The sequence below is a fragment of the Electrona antarctica genome (assembly GCF_951216825.1).
Source record: "Electrona antarctica genome assembly, chromosome: 6".
NCBI classification, from domain to species: domain Eukaryota; kingdom Metazoa; phylum Chordata; class Actinopteri; order Myctophiformes; family Myctophidae; genus Electrona; species Electrona antarctica.
In genome coordinates, this window is record NC_136811.1 from 28,312,984 (window position 1) to 28,334,730 (window position 21,747).

General features: G+C 42.3%; 1 protein-coding gene across 1 annotated transcript in view; it reads right to left on the reverse strand.

The window, feature by feature from the left end:
* col14a1a (collagen, type XIV, alpha 1a) overlaps positions 1-21,747 on the reverse strand; it is a gene marked incomplete at its 3' end in the record, with an annotated part of 214,852 nt that overhangs the window by 5,987 nt on the left and 187,118 nt on the right. The window contains exons 43-47 of the mRNA XM_079503710.1: positions 7,093-7,128; positions 6,308-6,374; positions 5,186-5,374; positions 2,396-2,473; positions 226-381 (exon numbers count right to left, since the gene is read on the reverse strand). Coding sequence (XP_079359836.1) covers positions 226-381; positions 2,396-2,473; positions 5,186-5,374; positions 6,308-6,374; positions 7,093-7,128 — 526 coding nt within the window. The remainder of the gene's footprint in view (positions 1-225; positions 382-2,395; positions 2,474-5,185; positions 5,375-6,307; positions 6,375-7,092; positions 7,129-21,747) is intronic.

The window sequence follows — 21,747 nt, forward strand, 5'->3', positions numbered from 1 at the left end:
TTATTCTGTTGGTGACTTTATTTTGTTTTCTTCAGTTTTATGTAACTTCATTTTGAAGTGCTTTATAAGCACATAATAAGTGCTTTATAAAAGTTTATTATTATTGATAACTAAATCCAATATATATAGACAATCTAGCTTGATTCACACGGACACTTTTTAGTGTGGTCAAAGTCCCTGTGAACAACAAAGTCCATGAAATAGCACTACCCTAAAGATGGTTACCTCCAACATTGTATCCCATGCAGGAGTTCTGGTCACAGTATCCTGGTGGACCAGCTGTTCCTGTGGATCCTGAAGTCCCTGGTCGTCCTGGTGTCCCCTGGATGCCAGGCCTTCCTGGTGGGCCCTGACTGCCCGTCCTACCTTCACCTGGTATACCTAAAGGTGTACAACATTTACACAAGTTGTGAAACCCCCCCTAGTTCACTGCAAAACGAGCTGCTTCGTAAGGAGGAAGGGGATTATAGGGAGTAGTAGTAGAGCAACGAAACGCTTCTGTGGATCAGGGCCCACTTGAAAATGAAGCTCGAAAGTGTTTATGGCCCACCCATATGACCACTTATTGGCTACATTTTCAGTTTGTTTTAATAATCAATCACTCAAGAGTGATTTCTTACAGAAATAATACATTCCCCCCCCTTTTTTCTTTCTTTATTTTTTTTACATATATACATTTTAATATGAATGTTATATTATCATTTATCATCTTATTTGTTTCAATTATTTGGGGGCCCACTTGTAATATCCTCATGGACCACCAGGTTGGGAATCGCTGGAGTAGCGAAAGGAGAAGGAGGGGTGTAGAAAGGGGGATGCATAAAGGAATGCAATCCGTCTCCTAGTCCCACAAAATCATTCTGTATACTTTCAACCTTCCTCTTTTCTATCTGGAGCGTCAACGATTAAAGGGTAGCAAGTTCTTTACTGTTGCATCTCTGTACAGGAGACAAGAATGAACGTCCACATGCTGTTCTAACGCATGCGAATAGGCATAACACAAGATCCAAGCTGAAACTCAGTGGTATCCCTCTTTAACCAAATAAATTACCCACTTTTCTGTTTGCACAGTTAGAAACGGCTCCATCAGGAATTACTCAAACAGTCAGCAGAAATATGAAATCAATATTGTTATGGTTTGAGTTCTAGAACTATGACCCCTCAAATATTCTAGTGAAGCACAGTGGATATGCCAGAGCCCACTGCCCTATCCTTCACAGTGGATATGCCAGAGCCCACTGCCCTATCCTTCACAGCCAGAGCCCACTGCCCTATCCTTCACAGCCAGAGCCCACTGCCCTATCCTTCACAGCCAGAGCCTACTACCCTATCCTTCACAGCCAGAGCCTACTACCCTATCCTTCACAGTGGATATGCCAGAGCCCACTGCCCTATCCTTCACAGTGGATATGCCAGAGCCCACTGCCCTATCCTTCACAGTGGATATGCCAGAGCCCACTACCCTATCCTTCACAGTGGATATGCCAGAGCCCACTACCCTATCCTTCACAGTGGATATGCCAGAGCCCACTACCCTATCCTTCACAGTGGATATGCCAGAGCCCACTGCCCTATCCTTCACAGTGGATATGCCAGAGCCCACTGCCCTATCCTTCACAGTGGATATGCCAGAGCCCACTACCCTATCCTTCACAGTGGATATGCCAGAGCCCACTGCCCTATCCTTCTTTCTTTCTGAAAGAGGCCTTTTCTTCTCTTCTTGTTATTTGATCACAGAGAAAAAGAGTTTTCTTGGCACGTTGTGTGAGTATTTTGATCATGTAAGATAAACAGAAACTCACACTAACATGTTTCTCACAAACACAGAAACATTACATCTACAGCGTGCAAAGAAATCAATATGGAGAGTATTCTGTTTAAATGTCATATATGTCACACATGAGCACAGACACGCACGCAGGCACGCACGCATGCACGCAGGCAGGCACGCAGGCAGGCACGCACGCACGCACGCACGCACGCACGCACGCACGCACGCACGCACGCACGCACGCACGCACGCACACACACACACAGACACACACACACACACACAAAATAACTAAATAGTTTGAATGGTGATAAATCATGATTAATACATTTTGAAGCTGTGATTAATCTGATTAAAAAATGGAATCATTTGACAGCCCTAATATATATATATATATATTAATCACACCCGTGTGAAGTGAGGGGCACTCTTATCATCGTACATCATCATACATCATCTCATTCTGTGCGACATGCGTGCGTGCGTGCGTGCCTGCGTGCGTGCGTGCCTGCGTACGTGCATGCCTGCGTACGTGCCTGCGTGCGTGCCTGCGTGCGTGCCTGCCTGCGTGCGTGCATCATGTGAGAGAGACACAGAGGGGGAGAGACGGAGTGAGAGACATACCTGGGGGACCGGGTGGTCCTCGAGGTCCCTGAGTTCCAACACCATGACTTCCCTTCTCTCCTTTCTCTCCAGAGAGACCTGAAAACAGACAGATCAGAGCAATATTAGCTTGCTTCGCCCTAAATGCTTGGGTCTAAGTACATCATTGATCCGTTTTTGAGTGGTGCAACCACTCCTATAGACAGCTATGTGTGTCCCTGGGTCCCTGGGTCTGTCCCTGGCTGGCTGGCTGTGTCCGAGCACGAAAATAGCTGGCTGGCTGGCTGTGTCAGAGCACGAAAATAGCTTTTGGTTGGTTTTCACAACCAAGTGTCACTGTTGCGCAGCCTAACACACACACATATTTACTGTATTTTGGATTGTATACATGACTGTATGGCACAGAGGCAGCACAATCACGGTCAGCACTAAAACACATATCTCTGGTTTTACTTTGCTGAAGCACCAAGCCTATTCTGAAATCTGATGATTACAGTAACTACCCTCCATCGATCAATCACTCACTGACAATCACACAAGCATGTGCATGCATGCACACATGCATTCATGCACATGTACGCTTTAAATTATTTATTTTGAACAATGCATTGGCATACAGCATTACAGCACACACGCATTATACAATACACACTAATAGTGCTACACAGACGTGGCCCTGTCTTAGTGAGTGAAAGTGTGGTCGGTGGCTATAACTGTCGGTTTTGGTTAAACATCAGAATGACACGAGGTTTCTGAATAAAACACACAGCCAACCTTGCCTTGAGTTGTTGTTTCGGCAAGGAACAAGGACCAGTCTTTAAAGTTACCCTGCAGTGCCCTGCAGTAATTTGTTAGATTAATTAGATTAGTCTAAATATGTGGTTGCAAAATAAGCTTTAGGTTGCAAATTGAGTTCTTTGAAAATGGGACTCTCCAGAGACAACATTTGCTTTGCTTTAAAGCCATGCTCTCTCCACTGACTAGTATGCCTACATTAAATTAGTGAAAACGTTTGTTTCAAGGTTAAACATAATATTAATGTATCAGGTTTCCTTTGATGAATCACTTCTGCAACAGGCAAATTATAAAATTGGGTGGCGTCAATGAGAAATGCCCCACAACATAGAGAAGGAAAGATAACCAAGTTCATTAGTTCCAATACTGAAAATAGTATTTTATGAAGGTCTTGTCCATTAATGTCGCATTAAATCTGCCAGAAGGTATTATGAATAACCTCCATAGTTTATTTTTACTATAGAACAAAGGTCCACGTCATGTGTTTAAGGGAACCAGCTCTTAAAATACTTAGAGACCTCTTGTCTTGTCTGCCCTACACATAAAATGATTATTTAGCAGTTTATTTGTTTTAAAATAAAGTAGAATGGGCTAGCCCCCTAGCCCCAATGAAAATAAGACCCAAGCCCCAAGACCTGTTCTCCCTGCAGTGTCTGAATACTCTATTTTCAGTAGTCTGTATAAAAAAATAAAGTAGTTTGTGTGAGTTGGACCAGTGGCTCCCGACTGCAAATGTTATTGGGGAGAATTACAGGGGCCCTGAAGACCAAACGGTCTGAACCACCATTTTTGGGTAGAAGAGTGGTCAACTGGAATATGTTTTGAGTCTAACCCTGACCCTGAGTGAACCTGGCTCAGCGCTAAAGTGTAAACCACACCAAACCACACCAAAGGGTCGTCCCGTCTCGACCCTTTGGTGGTTTGGGCTTAAGACCACACGTACATTATTACTGCATTGGAGCAGAAAGTAAGTTGTTTGAATAGAAATGATTTCTCTTCTAAGGGACTGCAGGAAAAGGTAGACCTGAATTACCACCACTGAAGTGACAAACTGTACAAATCTGTTGGTTTGATTGAAAAGTAAAGGAGAGCCCCTGACTCACTATTATGTTATCACAATAAGAGACACTCAAGCACTGAATGCCATAATTATTTTGTGAGTATTTTAGTGTTGTTTATACTACAAACCATTTAGTTTAGTCTGTTATTGCTAGTCACTAAATCCCTTACATCTCTTCACCGTGGCTGGCTGTTTGACAAACTCCCCTCTCACTACAATAAGTAGCTGTCTAAACAATATGATAATATGTCTCAGTTGTGCTGATGGTTGATCTACTTGATAACATGTAGTTGCCATGTTTTAAAACAACAAGCCTGTTTGCTTGTTTTACTTGGAACTGTGAAGCAGTCATCTTCAGAATGTACACAGGCCATAGACAGAGGAAATAATTGATACTGTATAACGTATGGTGTAAATTACTATCCCAATGCAATTTCACTCCTACCTTTCTCTGTCTGTGTGTCTCTCTCAATCTGGCCTGTCCATTCTGGCTAATAAACCATATTTTATTTCACCTTCTCTCCCTATCTCTAACCCACCTCTCCATTACTTGGCCTTTATTGCGTCATTCTTATGCACCAAGTGTCCTGATACATTAGGAACATTTTCCTGACTATGAGTTGTGCAGATCATATCTTTTATGGACTCTTTCACAGTCAGAGTTGATGGTCCAAATGCTCTGCACACTCAGCATATAACAGTAACAATGCAGTAATTAAGTGGATAGGTGGCTGTGCTGTAATTCAGTGGTTCTCAACCTGTGGGTCGGGGCGATTATTTTGGGAAGTCCCAAGTTCAAATATGATTATTTTGGGGGGGAGACCTGAAAAGGTTGCGAACCACTACTGTAATTGAATGGAACAAGAGAGGAGCATACTTTCTTGTATACATTAACTACACAACTTACCTCTACCGCCCCTCTGTCCTCTACCTCCCTCCACCCTTTTGCACCTCACCTCTTTCACCCGGCCGTCCATTCTGGCCATTGCTACCGGGGAAGCCCGGCCTGCCAGATGGGCCCTGCTCTCCTTGAGGACCCGGGGCTCCTCTCCTGCCGGCCTCTCCCGGTGGTCCAGGCACTGTCCGGACTGACACTGCTGGCTGGGGGATCTGATTCAGGATTGAGTTGTATCGTTGTAGGTGGCCTGGATGGAAAAGAGGAATATTTGTGGTTTGACATAGCCTGTTTGATATTTTTAAATTTCAAAAATCAAGCTGATATACAAGTTCACAATGTGTCGTGAACTGTAGATGCTGTGGCTATTTACACTAAATTTGTGGCTATTTTTTTTCTTCTTTTATGTAAAAAAGTAATAATAACAAGGATTATTATTATTATTATTATTAAGACATGAACAGTAAGATGAACAGCTGCTACAATTACTAATACCAATAGGGTATGTACGTGACCCTCATCATCATCATACCCAGAGGTGGAAGTTATGCGGGAACTCCTACTGAGTGGCAAAAACTACTTTCTGGCCTTGACAGCCCATTCATCCAAACAGAAAAGTCCAATCTGGTTGCATCAAATGACATTAAACGATGTTAAACTCACATTGCCACACGATTTTTCACTTTATGCAAGCGCATACCCTCTATAACAAAAAAATAGGATTCTTGAGTGACTAGCACCTAACACAGAACAAGAAAATAAAGCTGTGTGAATTCTTAAAAAAGATACAGTAATTGGTTATTCATTGCTTTATTGCTGGATTACTTATGTACAGTAGGGGTATGAAAGAATAATGGTAAATGGTGCATTTATATAGCGCTTTTATCCAAAGCGCTTTACACCGATGGTGGAGGAAACCATGCAAGGCACCAACCTGCACATCGGGAGGAATTAGGGGTTTACAGTCTTGCTCAAGGACACTTCGACACTAACTCTGGGAGAGGCCGGTATCGAACTCATGGAACCTCATGGTTCCCATCCGGCTGCTCTACCGGCCACTCCACCCCTGAGCCACTCCCGCCCCCAGAAATAATGGAAATACTGTATATGAGTGTGAAAGAAAGTTCTGTAAGCAGTGATGCTGACATCTTTTTTGTTTGTACTCTTTGTACTTAGTACTTACTCTGGATGAGCTGTTCACAGACTTGACGTGCAATGGCACGTACTGCCGCTTGGGATTGGACATCACCCTTAAGAACAAACACAATGCTGTTACAACATGACACTTTAATACAACATTCACATCTCTGCTATCAGTTCTCACATTCATGTGAGAGGCTGATTTCTAATTGCGTTTCCTTTCCCACGAGCCAGGGAAATAAAAGAAAGAAAAAAAATCAGCATAGTAATTGTGCTGCCTTGCTAGGATGTAAACGTGTTTAGATTAGTTAGATGAAGAAATCCTGTGGGTCCATCTCTAGAGTGCCTCTAGTTGGCAAAGTGCATTCCTCTAGCTCTCAGCAGATATGGCCTGGCTACTGCGTCAGCAATATGCAGGCACCACTATGCTGCAAATTTGAACAGTAAAGGTTGATTTAATACAGTTTACTCTAAGTTTAAGTCACAAGGGAATGTGGGGGAGAGAGAGAGAGGGAGAGAGAGGGAGAGAGAGAGAGAGGGAGAGAGAGAGAGGGAAATTAAGTAGACTGTACAGTATATAGAATATTAAATGTAAATAAATAGAGAAAGAGAAGGGAATTTGAGAAGGGAATTTGTTTTTAGACAGTAGGACAGGGGGAGAGATGGTTGTAAAGTATTCAGTTTGCTCTGAACAAGGGTGTATAGCATTAGTAAGTAATTGTGAATCTTATACTGTCAGCACAATAACATAATTCCCACTGCAAAATGGAGCAATAAACGTTGATTTGTTCTAAACAGTGGCTGAAGGATATGGGCAGAATGACTTACTCTCTCCCCCTTATCGCCTTTGGTACCAGCAGGACCCTGGAACATAAAAAAGGCCACACAGAAAGAGAACAAACATTAAACTGGGATGTGGTCTGAAATATAGGCAAGCTCATTGTTCTCTCTATATCTCTTTCTCACTCTCTATTTCTCATCCACTCCTTCTCTCAGGTTGTCTTCCCATATCTTTACTTCATAAAGACATTTTTAGAAACCCCCATCCTCTCAGTCTCATTCAGTTTGGTTATTTGCCACCTCTCTTTGTTTATTTCGGTAACATTTGCTATGTATCCCATGTTTATAACGCATTATGAACACACTTAAGACATTATAATCTTCTCATAACCATGTATAATTATATTTATAAGTGCTCATAAATAATCATAATACTTCATAACCTTAATCATAACACATTAGCTAGCTACAGTCATCTCTGTATCTCTCCAGCTATGATTCAACAGCTGGTAGAAGTACAGATGCATTTGAGAAGTGTTTTTCTAATTCTTCGTTGTAGTTGCCTAGTAAAGACACACACTATCATGCACGCACAATGTGTGCATGCAGCTTGAGTTCCCACACACACACACACACATGCACACACACACACACACACACACACACACACACACACACACACACACACACACACACATGCGCGTGCCAAACAACTACACTTTGCCAACAAAGTGCATGGATGCATATCTGAGAGTAAGGATACAGCAAAGTGCTGAGATGATAAAATATGTTTGATGCTCTGCTCTCACAGCCGGTTAAAGGACTTTGTCTTGACTAAATATATAGTCATCTAGTTTGCCAGACATGGATTAACCCTAGTCCTAGACCTAGACTAAAAGAAAATTCAAAGGACCTCCATTGAAAGAAAAACAAGAAATGATCACATAGTGATAAATGGTAAATGATGCATTTATATAGTGCCTTTATCAAGGCGCTTTACATAGATTGTGCATTACATTCACCCATTCACACACACATTCATATACCGATTGCGGCGGAAGCCATGCAAGGCACCAACCAGCACATCGGGAGTTCAGTGTCTTGGGGTTCAGTGTCTTGCCCAAGGACACTTCGACATGTAGCCAGGAGGATTCGAACCGCCGACCCATGGATCATTGGACGACCTGCACTACCTCTTGAGCCACAGTCACCCTTGGGATATTTGTCAGGTGAAAGAAGCGCTGTCTCCGCTGTCCCCCCCCCCCCCCTGCCTCTTTCCTTCCCATTGGCCAGAGGGCAGCTTTGCCGTTGCTTGGTGGCCCATTGGCCAGAGGAGGCAATCAGGCTAGGCCGTCAGTATGATTACGGCTAGAAAGGTTGTCTAGTTTTCATGAGCTTTCATTAGTCAGGTGGTTTCACCTGACAAAAATGCCATCATGTTCTTGACCATTCGACTGATTGTGATTTTGTTTGTGTGCAAATGTGTGTGTGTGTGTGTGTGCGTGCGTGCGTGCGTGCGTGCGTGCGTGCGTGCGTGCGTGCGTGCGTGCGTGCGTGTGTATTGATGTATATGTGTGTTTGCCTTAAAGAAAGAAATTCAGAAAATAGCAAGAGATGAGTGTGTGAAATCTGTGTAAAATATAATATAATATAAGATTTGGCACATGCAGCGAGAGATATAGATTAAAAAACATATTCTCCTTGATCTCCTCTATATGTACTGTGTGTGTGTGTGTGTGTGTGTGTGTGTGTGTGTACGTGCGTGCGTGCGTGCGTGCGTGCGTGCGTGCGTGCGTGTGTGTGTGTGTGTGTATTGATGTACAGTATATGTGTGTTTGCCTTAAAGAAAGAAAATGCAGAAAATAGCAAGAGATGAGTGTGAAATCTGTGTAAAATATAATACTTGTGGCAAGATTTGGCACATGCAGCGAGAGATATAGATTAAAAAACATATTCTCCTTGATCTCCTCTATATGTACAGTGTGTGTGTGTGTGTGTGTGTGTGTGTGTGTGTGTGTGTGTGTGTGTGTGTGTGTGTGTGTGTGTGCATGTGCGCGCGCGCGCGCGTGCGTGCGTGCGTTCCCACTTCCCAGGCCTACAGACCCAACAAGTGGACTTGATAAGAAACTACAAGGTGGAAACCAAAAACAAATCTATCATAAAAGATGAGAGGAGAGCTGAACAAACATGCACTAAACAACACCGTAGCACATATTAAATAGAGGAAAGCTGTACTGTACTTAGCAACAGTATTGTACAATTATTAAAAGGATATACTGTAGGAAAGCTGAACAAATATATCAAACAACACTGTGGTATTAACTATTAAATATTATAAGATTTATGATACTGTTTGTTAATGCCTGCATAGAAAAATAGGATCTGGTTTATCTTATCACTAGCTGGGACTCCTATGCTGCGGTGCCCGCAGCATCACCTTCTCGCTCGGGTGGAGTCTGCGGAACCATTGCCCACCACTCCTGAATGAAGTGTCTGGTGCTGGTGCAGGTCCTAGGCCTGGTGAGAGTGGACCTGGTGAGACGTAGGAGGGGCCCGGACAGGAGTCAACCCACAGAAGCCAGTCCTTCTATGCGCCAGAAGCGTACCTCCCAGCCCTGGCAGAGTTGTTCTGGAGTAGTTCCAACGGATTGTGTGGCCCTGGTTTTGCCCTAGTGGGACTGATTGAGGGTAGCTACTGGGACGTAAGTCGGGACTTGATCACCCCGGCTGGGTCGCCTGAGTGAGGGGTATGATGTTCGGAAAACCCCGATGACCTTGGGATACATCACTGAGGATACGTCCCAGGTGCATCCATGCGATGTTTTTGTTAAAGGAACACTTTACCAAATTTCAGCCATATCTTCATATAATTGGTTCTCACTAAAGCTTAATATAAGATGATACCATTTCTGTCTATTCATTCTGTCTAGAGGTAGGCTGTAACCTGACTCCGCCAGATGGCGGCAGCAGTGAGTTCCTCCTCCTGCTCCCATCTGGTCCCTCTCGGGCAGAGAGGGACTCCGATCAAATGCTGATCGGAGCGATATGCAGCCGGATGCGGCCACTAGAGGCAGGATCAACGCGAGACTGATGACGTATTGAAGCGCTGCCACAGCGCCACAGCTGCCACAGCACACATAAAAACAACCTAACAAGACTACAACTCGAAATGATTATGGAGATATCAGATCTTTGTCCCACTGCTTCCGGTTCATCGTTTCTGCTTGAGAGAGACCAGATGTAGGCAGGAGGAGGGAACTTGTGAACTCAATACTGCTGCAATCTGGCAGATCAGGTTAGGTAGGCTGTGGATAGCTCCGAAACTTGCCTCCCAGTAACATAACTGGTGGGGATTCTATTAAGCTAATGAAAACTACAGCCTTCCATTTCCTGGAAATTTAGCACACTGAAATAGAAGAAACGTTAGTTGTAAAAAAAACAACGTGTAACGCCATGGCTTCAATGTGGATCTTGGAATTCATGTTGGTTAATTGCCAAGGTTTTGGTCAATTAACCACTGAATTCCATTATCAAACTCGAAAATTCGCAATTCTGGAAAATTGCAAGTGTGGTTGCTACTGTATGATGATGATGTATTGACCCGTATGATGTCACAGGGGGTGGAATAATAAAAACAAAACTTTTCGAGATTACTAAATAAAGCCGGGCAATTTCTATAGTCTGGGTGCCACACTAACTAATTAAAAGTTGCGTCATGAACCAATGAATCTAGAGAATTTTCTTTTTGACTGTATGACCTACGATTCAAGTTATAGGCCAAAAAGTGAATCGACTTTATAGTGTTTCAATGAGGCCATTTATAAAAAATGGGGGTGGACCAGAGTTTCTTCCTTGGCTTACTGGGTGTGTGCTTGCAAAGTTCGGTCCATCGGTGCCCAAAATTAGCTGCTTATACAGTCAACGAATGCCGGACGGACGGACAAACTCGCTGGATCGAAAACCTTATCCTTGGCCTTTCTGGCCTGTTGGAGATATACATTAATGGTCACTCACAATAGACATTTTTCCACCTCATCCATATTGGCATTAAATAGTAGGGTAATTTTACATCCTTCACATGTGTTACCAATGATTATAATTAAGTCTCTGTTCATTTCAAATCAAACAGAGTCAGGGTGCTGCATGTTGGCTCACTGAAAAAGCTCTACACGAAATGGAATTACAGTATTATCATTGTTAACACCTGTGTTTGCTCAATTGCTCTACTATTTTATGTCAATATTTGAAACAATATTAGAGAAATATTTTGTACAGTTATGTTGGACACACTCAGCAATATCAAGTTATATGGAAACCTACACCAGCCCTCATACACTGTCAATGCTAAAAGATATGACAAATATGAAAATGAGCCTTAGTTGTACTGTAAATCTGAAATGTTATTTTTTCATTATTTCAAGTATTAAAACTATATAACAAGAGCTGATATGTGATTTATTTAATCAGGGGAGACCCTTGAGAGCATGCTCTCTTTTACAAGGACGCCCTGGGTACAATCATATATACAAAAAATAGACAACAAATAACACAAAATAACACAGTGATAACACAGTGATAACAGTGCAGTGGCCTCCAAAAAAAGGCCAAGTCTAATGTTTCACATTGGCTGTTAGAATCCAGAGTTGGAGAACGCTTTACAGCTGAAAACACTGTAGCATATTGTGTAACCATCCTGCAGTGGTATAGTTACTTTGTACTTGCGTGCATGTGTCATGTCTTTAATTTTCCACACATGATGAGGTAGGTGGCGGTGGGGTATAGAGGCATATCTCTTTAGTTTTGTCTTTTGCATTCCTCATTTTTCCTTTTCTGTCTAAACTCCATCCCTATGGTTTCAATATTACAGGTCAGAAGGAAAAGTGGTCAGCTGGTGCACTGATGTAATCAAATGAAAGAATATCCGCACATTTATTTACAGTAGGTAACGTTCCCAGACACCAGGCTCTTCCACTTTAGAAGAGCATGGTGGCTCGGAACATTACCTGAATAAATGGGCAAACGGGAGTCTGTTGGTGTGTGGATTTTCCTTAACTTGATTATATGGTGAAATTGATCCACATCCCAAACAGGTTTGGGATGTGCGTAGCTTCAGCACTATTTATTTTGGATTTCTCAACTGGTGCACTCACTCATCCACGTTAGCATGGAAGTGATGAAACAAAGAAAATGAGCAGACAAAATTGGAACTGCAAAATATATATATATATAATTTATTCATCCTAGGCAAACCACCTAGGTTACCTGTGCCTCAATCTGAGACCCCATCGGCAAATAAAGAAAAACAGCGCCCTCTTTTCCTTTGAATTTGCTGACGTAATTCAGTCCGTCTCCAGACTACCTATGCCTTGATACAAGCCTGTGTTAAAGGATTGCATAAGCAACAGCAGTGCAAACATAAAGTAGATATGCAATGGCACTTGGCAAGAAGCTACCATGATTTATAAAGTTTGACGGGAGCAATCAAATCGAATACTCAGAATCAGATTGTAGCACAGCTCAGTGCACTGCAGAACTGGTTGAGACTGCTACCGGTAATTTTTCTCTGGGGCCGAAAGAAAAAAAGCACCTCTACAGATTGAAATGACTTGAGAGAAGCTAATCCTCCATTGGAACAGTAATCTTGCAGAGGCTTGAAGGGGCAGAACAAGGACTGACAGAGAGAGACATTTTAAAGCTGCAGGAGACGTTTGAAGCTGGACACAAAGTTGATGAGACAAAGCTGTGGGAAAGTTCCTAATCGACTTTGTGCGTGTCTTCCTCTCTGCATTTGTGTTTCTGTGTACTTAATAGCATTAGTGTAAGTTTGATAAAAGTGTGTCTTATGACTAAATGAGTTATGGTCCGCTGTCTCTCATCCAGACTTTGCAGTTGGCCTCATCGGAACTGTGCTGGTAGTGGTAGTAATGATGACCATCAAACTGTTACACCCAGTATACATCCAGTATAAAAAGTCCACATCCAATGTCCTCTTTTCTTGTTCTTTTCAGCGGTCCCATCTAAACCTTATAGTGGCAGTGATGGTGATAAAATACTGATTTTGTTCGGAGAGAGGTCAGAGAGAGAGAGCGGAAGTCAAGTCACATCCTTCAACATTTCAAAACCCTTCAAACCCTCGTGGATGTTGTCAGAGAGATACATAAAAACTAGTCCATAGCAAAGTCTCTCTGGCAACACAAGATATTAAACATGATAATCAAAACCTGCATGTCATGCATGCCTAGATATTATGTGAGCGATTTTGTGTAAAACCTCAGTTAATGAAATCCACATTTGAGAATGCAATCACATCCAGAGAAAAGACAACAAATTAGCAGGTCAGTTTTCATTCAGGAGCTCACAGAAGTAAGCCAGCATTCTGTGTACTGGCCTAATGCAAAACATCATGTGAAACAGTGAAAACAAGAAGGTTGGGAATGGCATTTGATTCCTTTGCCTAAGGTTGCACCAAATATAAACTGCCACACGCATGCGCACGTGCACGCACGCACGCACGCACGCACGCACGCAAAGAATTGCATTCTATAAAGGAAATGAAGTAAACTATGTGGCGGATGAATGATGAGGAAACACAGTAGGAGATGGACAAGGCATATTTTATGCAGCGCAAAGATGTCCCGTTACTGTGGATAGACGTGGTCGAATGAGGAGACTTAAGCCCTCATCGAAATATGAGGACGAGTCACGAGTAGGCTACATTAATCAATTCCTTATAAGAAAACACATACAAACACTGCAGTGTAGCCTACAGAATATTCTGTCTGCCTGTCTGTCTGTCTGTCTGTCTGTCTGTCTGTCTGTCTGTCTGTCTGTCTGTCTGTGCGTAAACATGGAGTGCTGTCACTGTGTGGGGATAGCCTAGGGACTTTCTTCATCTCGATAAACTTGTAAACGTTGGAGGTCGGATTCATCTCGCGCTGCTGTGAACAGTGAGTGCATGCATAGAGAAGAGAGAGAGGGGGGGGGGTCCAGTACCCAGCGGCCCGACAACACACTGCATGCACGTTAATTTTACGTGACGTCCTAACTATTACTCGGAGCATAATTTTTTAACACCATAGATTTCACTGTGTAGTTTATGAATTGAACACATTGATAAAGGTCCCTGCTGCGTTTCCAATTGCTGCGGATGACAGCGCAGTGTGAAGGCAAACGCAGCAAATTAAATATGCAAGAATGATGCAACTTCTCATGCCCATTCGCATCGACTCTACCGAAGTATAGGTGTGAATATGACCTAATGGCCCCTACACACTGCAGGAGTTTTAAAGTTGTCGGCGAGTCATCAGATCGTTGTGCATTTCACACTGCAGGAGTCTTTTTTTTTAATCGGCTGTCATTATATCTTTGTGGCTTTCACACTAAACGATTGATCACCGACCAGGGATCACACACTGCAAGAGTTCACTTCATCAAGATGCGATCCAGAATTCCAGACCTGATACATATAGGCAGCGGCTACATAATTTGTTTTTTTATTCTAATTCATTTTGACATGCACGTGCAGGATGCGGTGATACAAGTGCGAGACCTTAAGAGTCACGAGACCCACACAGGGCGCATCTTTGTCTCTCTCTCTCTCTCTCTCTCTCTCTCTCTCTCCCCCCATGCACGGCACGCCACACACACACATGAATAGCCATGCAGGCGGCATGTTTGTGATAGCGCTATAGCGAGACAGGACGTTATAATCTTGAGTTTCATTAAATAACTCTGTCTCGACTTTTCAAGATGGCGGCAAGCTAGACGGACGTGTGTCTCTCAACTCCGCAGCTTGTTACAAATTATTTAACAAAAAAAACAGACTAATGGAAAAGTGAGCAGTTTTATTTAAGCAACCTGATGATGAATAACAAAAGAATGCCCAAACGAGGTGGCAAAAACCAAGCCAAGTTGAGCTTTGGTTCTGCTGGGTCCAAGGAAAGCGGGGAAGCTAATGCTAGCAACATGGCTGGGGCTGAGAGCTCGGGAGCTGAGGGGGAAGACACGGGCCGTCGCTCAGAGAGTGCAAGTTGCTCTATTCTCGAGGCTATCAAGGAGATGAAATCCGAATTCTCACAAAAGTTAGATTCAGTCATGTCGGCGATTGAAGGTATGAAGAAAGAGGTCGGAGATTGCAAAGAACGAGTCAAGGGTGCGGAGACTCGCATCTCTGGCACTGAGGACATTGTTGCTAGCTTACAGGCTAAGGTCCAGGACCTGGAAAAGAAGTACAAGCAAATGGAGCTAAAGGTTCTGAGCGGAGAAACAAGGTCCAGAAGATCCAATGTGAGATTGGTAAATTTGCCAGAGAAGACAGAGGGTTCTGATGCTTGTGACTTTCTCGAGCAGTGGCTGGTAAAAACATTGGACTTAACGTCGAAGCTAACCATTGAAGTGGCCCACAGGATTGGGCCGAGAAGAGAAGACAACGCTCCTCCGAGGACTCTCATCATGAAATTCCTGGACAATAGAGACAAGGTGAAGGTGATGAGGGCTGCTCGAACCAAGGGCCAAATCAAGCACGGGGATACATCTATAAAACTTTATCCCGATTTAACCGATGAGGTGCGCAAGCAGCAAAAAGTTTTTGACTCTGTCCGACAAAAACTTCGAGAGATCCCTGGGCTACGTCAAGGAATAATGTTTCCAGCTAGGTTATTGGTGACATATAAAAACAAAACTCAGTCCTTTGACAAACCAGCGGACGTGGATGACTTTATTCGACGAATAAAAGACGTGTCTGGAGCAGTCAGCAGTGGAGCCGCGGAGAAGTGAGGATGTGAGGTAGGCTGGCTAGCTAGCTAGCCCGAGGCAGCTAAACCAACACGGGGCACAGAACTTTTTATATATCCCTTTAATGTATTTTTTTCTATACAGTAAACCGTGATATAATTTTGATATGTTCAGATCATAGTTGTGCTCGGCACGCGATATTATTTTATACTGAGTTGTACTCTGAATGACGTTAAATGTTTTGGTTTTAGTGTCTCGATTTGTTTTGAATGATATGCTAGCTTGTTGTTATCTTGGAGCTACTGTTAGCTGAAGGCTAATATGTTGGGGGCCGTGGGGGTTCTTTTTTTCTCCCCGTCTTTGTTTATGGTTCAGGCTGATGTTGTTTTTTGGTTGGGGAAGCTTTATATTATTATTATCCTATAACTAGATCGTGTGGTTTGTACTTATTATAGTAATTGGGGATAAATGATGACACTATAGTACCGTGTCTCGGCACGGGACTCAATTTCCCATGATGCATCTGGGTCCCGGTTTTGTATTTCAGTTCCGGATCATTGTACAGACCTAAGGGTCATCTTAATTTTGAGGGAGCACCACTGCTGGTACCCTCCGGTACTACACCCGGATTTATAGTATAGCATTTTGTGTAGTGTCCCCTGCCACAGGGCTTTCATGGCACAACTTTGAAGGGATAGATTGCAGAATAGTGTACTCTTTTGGTACACATTTATATTTCGTTTTACATTAAATACACAATCTAAATTTAAAAGAAGGCAATGGGTGGGGGGGGGGGGGATTTAATAAAACCAGGAAAACTATGTTTTTGGATAGTTCACTACTAAGGGTTGTGTGTGCACATGTATGTATATGCATGCATGTGCGTGTATGTGCATGTGTATATACAGTATTATTATACAAAAAATAATTTATTAAAAAATAAAGTATAATTATATTATATATTTAAAAAAAAAAAAAGAGAGATGGGGGAAGGGAAAAGATTAAACATCGGTTGTAAAAAAAAATATTTTATTTTTTTTATTTATTTTTTATTTTCTGCTCAAGGTCTAATACTATGGTTTAAATTCTGTTTTCACTTATATTGGGGGAGGGAGAGTTTATCACGAGGCGAATGGTGATGCTGGGTCATTCCTCACATTGTGTGGAGTGGTCTTTAACCTTTTTGAAGTGGGAAGCAGGGGGGGGGGGGCAAGCCTACTCGATGGGCTCAGGGGTTTTGGGGTTTTTGTTTTTCAGGCTCACTGTCGCAGCCTTTGTTTTCATGTTATGTGTTTATTTGTTTGTTGAAGGCACTGCTCTAAATTCAGGTTCAGAAAAGTCATTTGAGATATGTGATTATGGCTAGAGAATTGGAGGTTAAATTCACTTCATGGAATTGTAGGGGTTTACAAAAAATCAAAAAGGTTAAGCAGGTGATGGGAAGGTTAAAAGATATCCACTCGAGTATTGTCTTTCTCCAGGAAACGCATTTGATACTGAATGAGGATATTAGGATTAGGAAAAGATGGCGAGGGGAGGTGTTTTCAGCACCTTTCACTTCCCAGGCTAGGGGGGTCATGACTCTTATACACAAATCTATCCCATTTAATGTTACTAAGGTAATTGCCGATAAAATGGGGCGATATTTGATAATTCAAGGTAATCTTTTTGCAGAGTGTCTTATTTTGGTAAATATCTACGCACCGAACAATGATGACCCAAAGTTTTTCAGTAACTTATTTATATTATTGACATCTCTTGGGGGTCATTATCTGATAGCGGGGGACTGGAATGTGACCCCTAATCCTACTGAAGATAGATCTACTCATTCAGACAAAACTCACTCTAAAAGTAGGGAAGTTATTCACCAGTTTTCCAAAGACTTAAATCTTAGAGACATATGGAGAGATAGAAACCCTGGTGTATCTGCATACTCATGCTATTCTAGTACATACAAAACGTACAGTAGAATTGATTTATTTCTGGTTTCTGCAAGTCTTGTAAATAGAGTTAAGGACTGTGTGTATGATAGTATCCTAATTTCAGATCATGCTCCTAATAGTTTGATTTATGTAGACCCAGGTCGGATGCGGGACCCCCCTAAGTGGAGGTTTGAGCAGAGATGGCTCCAGGACCCTGAGCTGATAACTTTTTTGGAAGAACAAATAGACACCTATTTTGCTACAAATACGGATGAAACATCGGCAACTATAAGGTGGGAAGCATTTAAGGCTTTTATTAGGGGACAGATTATAAATTTTACGAGCTCCAAAACAAAGAAAAACAAACAAAAAGTTATATTACTGGAATCAAAAATTAAAGCTATGGAAGGTTCTTACTTTAAGAAGCCTTGTCCTAAATTACATCAGGAAATATTATTATTACGTGCACAATATAATGAAATATCCGCTTCCAAAGCAGCAGCTAATTTGTTAAAGCTCAAACAAACTATCTTTGACCAGGGTGAGAAGTCTGGCAGGGTTCTAGCCTGGCGCATTAAACAAATGCAAACTGAAAGAGCAATCAACATGTTAAAAAATGATGTTGGGGAGACGATAGAAGACCCTATCCAAATTTGCGAGGCATTTAGAGATTATTATGGTAAATTATATAGCTCCGAGACAAATCAAGAAGATGTAGTTGAGAGCTCCTTTTTGGATGGAATTAATATTCCTAAAATTCGAGAGGAAGACAGTAAAAAGCTGGGGGCAGATGTGAGTATTGGTGAGATTTTGGAGGCAATGAGTAATATGAAGTCTGGAAAAGCTGCAGGGCCTGATGGTCTGCCGATAGACATTTATAAAAGATTTGCGGGCAGATTGGCGAGACCCCTCTTGGACATGTATACTGAATCTTTTGAAGAGGGAGTATTGCCTCCCACTTTGAGAGGAGCCCTCATTATACTTTTGCCAAAACCTGGTAAATCAAATGATAGATGCGAAAATATGCGTCCAATCAGCCTCTTAAATTCTGATCTTAAGATACTTTGCAAAATACTTGCAAAGAGACTAGAACTTATTCTACCTGAAATTATAGATGAGGACCAGAATGGGTTCATGGTGGCCCGCCAGGGTTTTCACAATGTAAGGAGAGTATTGGATTTATTGCATGTCCAGGAGGGGGCGCCAGATACAGCCTTTTTATCTCTCGATGGGGAAAAAGCTTTCGACCGCGTAGAGTGGCCGTTTCTATTCGAGCTTCTTGGTCGATTTGGCTTGGGGGAGAACTTTTGTAAATGGGTAAGACTGTTGTATAACGATCCATATGCAGAAATACTAACCAACAATAATATATCTAGACCGATTAGGATCCATAGAGGCTGTAGACAGGGATGCCCTTTATCACCACTCTTATTTTTGATCGCAATTGAACCATTTGCAATTGCTGTAAGGGAACATACACTAATTACAGGTATTAATATAGAAAATCTAGAGCACCGCATATCTTTATATGCTGATGATGTAATATTATTCCTGAAAAATTTGGAGATATCTGTCCCAGCTATTCTGGATCTAATAACTTCGTATGGTCGCATATCTGGCTACAAAGTAAACAACTCTAAGTCATCCATTATGCTTCTGAACTCGGAAGAAAGATCAAACCCTCCCGGTCATGTTCGTCACTTCAGACCAGTAAATGCCTTTACTTATTTGGGAATCCAAATCGTGCCAAGGTTGGAAGAGGTTGTGAATGCCAATTATGACCCAATTTTAGCCACAATCGAAAATTCAATTAATAGATGGTCAAGTCTTTCAATATCTTTGATCGGCAGAATTAATATACTCAAAATGAATGTACTTCCCAAGCTATTGTATTTATTTCAGAACGTACCCTTGTCACCTCCACCAAACTTCTTTTCTAGAACCAGGAAATTGTTTACCAACTTTATTTGGAACAATAGACGTCCTAGACTTAGATTGTCCTTACTTTATCTACCCTATGATAGGGGAGGATTACAGTGTCCTAACTTGCTGTGGTATTTTTGGGCAGCTCAATTGAGAACACTAATGTTCTACTTTACAACGGATGCGGCGCCGGCATGGAAAGATGTGGAATCAAGCTCCTTGAAGTTACCACTCCCCCTTTATATTTACTCAGATACTTATAAAAACCTAAAAAGAATTACAAGCAATCCTATAGTTAAAACAATGATTGAAGTCTGGCATGAGGTTAATATATTTTTGGGAGAACATCCACGTCTCTCTCGCTTCAGCCCAATATGGGGTAATAATCAATTTGTGCCAGGTAGAGCTGATGGGGGGTTTAAATTGTGGGCTGATAGGGGAATAGGTCAATTAAGGGATGTATTTGAGAGGGGTCGGGGGAGTATGCTCTCGTTTGAGGAACTGGTCATTAAATATGATATCCCTCGCAAACACTTCTTTAAATATCTGCAACTGAGGGACTTTATTAGAACTAATCTGGGGCAATCCATGCTGGCCCCATCCATGTCTGTGCTGGAGAAAGCTTTGGTTAATGACCCATTCGGAAGGGGGTTAATATCAGATTTCTACGCCCTATTGGTTGACTTTTCTCCGGAATCCTCGGAAGATAGGCTTAATGCCTGGAGAACAGATATTCAGGAGGATTTAACAGTGGAACAATGGAGTACGGCTTGTGCACAAGCTCAATCCCAGACTGGGAATACTCGTCTAAAACTTCTACAATACAATTGGCTTATGAGAGTGTACATTACACCAGTGAAACTTAATAAGTATAATTGTAATATTCCAGATGTATGCACCAGATGCGGTGAAGATAGAGGCACATTGTTCCACTGTCTATGGTCCTGTCCAAAATTGATTGAGTTTTGGGGGAAGGTCGGGCAGGAAATACAGAAGATTTTGTCAATAAATATTGTACCAGAACCAAAGTTCTTCCTGCTCGGTCTATATCCGGAGGGACACAAGATAAAGCGTAATGAACAAATGTTTATAGATATATGTCTTTTACAAGCTAAGAGAGTGATAGCATTGACCTGGAAGAGGCCGGACAAACCAAGTATTACACAGTGGTTCAGAGAATTGTCTTTATGTCTACCTTTGGAAAAGATTGCATACATTCTTAAGGACAAACAAGAAATGTTTCAGGAGGTGTGGGGCCGTTTTATGAGATACATAAAGAACAATAATTTGTCACATCTAATGGATGGAGCTGAAGAGGAGTAGTGCTGTTGTTGTTGTTGTTTTTTGTTTTGTTTTGTTGTTTTTGGTTATTGTTGTTTTGCTTTCTTTATATCAGTAATTGTCTTGTACTGTTCATTGTTGTTTTTTGTATATGTGTATTGTCATTTGTGTGTAAAAAGGAAAATAAATATATTGTTGAAAAAAAAAAAAAAACTCTGTCTCTCTCCGCGCGCGCACGCACGCACGCACGCACGCACGCACGCACGCACGCACGCACGCACGCACGCACGCACGCGTGGCCTTATCGGGGCGCAGTCGCAACCCAGTTCATACTGTATGATATCCAGTCGGCGACAGAGTCAATATCAAACGTGCTAGATATTCAGAAATGGTCGGGGAGGCGTCGGCGAGCGCTTTTATCGGCGCTGGTTCTTCTCGCAGCTCCTTTCACACACAGCGAGCAAAACCTCGCCGATCAAAGTCTGATTTTACGTCAGATCGGGGGGTTTTGTCGGCGAGCGCCAAAAATGCTCCCGACAGCATAATCGGAGCAAATATCGGGCAGTGTGTACGAGCCATTAGTGTGCCTAAAGACACAGAGCAACTGCTGTTTACAACCCCCTTTTTTTTGTGTATCCTCCTTTATTTTCTTTTTTTTGTCAGGTGAAACCTGACTAATGACAGCTCATCAAATGTAAGCGAGCTAGTCATCAATGGAGCGAGCTAGTCATCAATGGAGCGAGCTAGTCATCAATGGGAGTCCCACCCCATGCCGCCTAAGCTAATGGGAGTCTGACCCCATACTCTGAAACGCCGCCTAAGCCAATGGGAGTCTGATCCATAC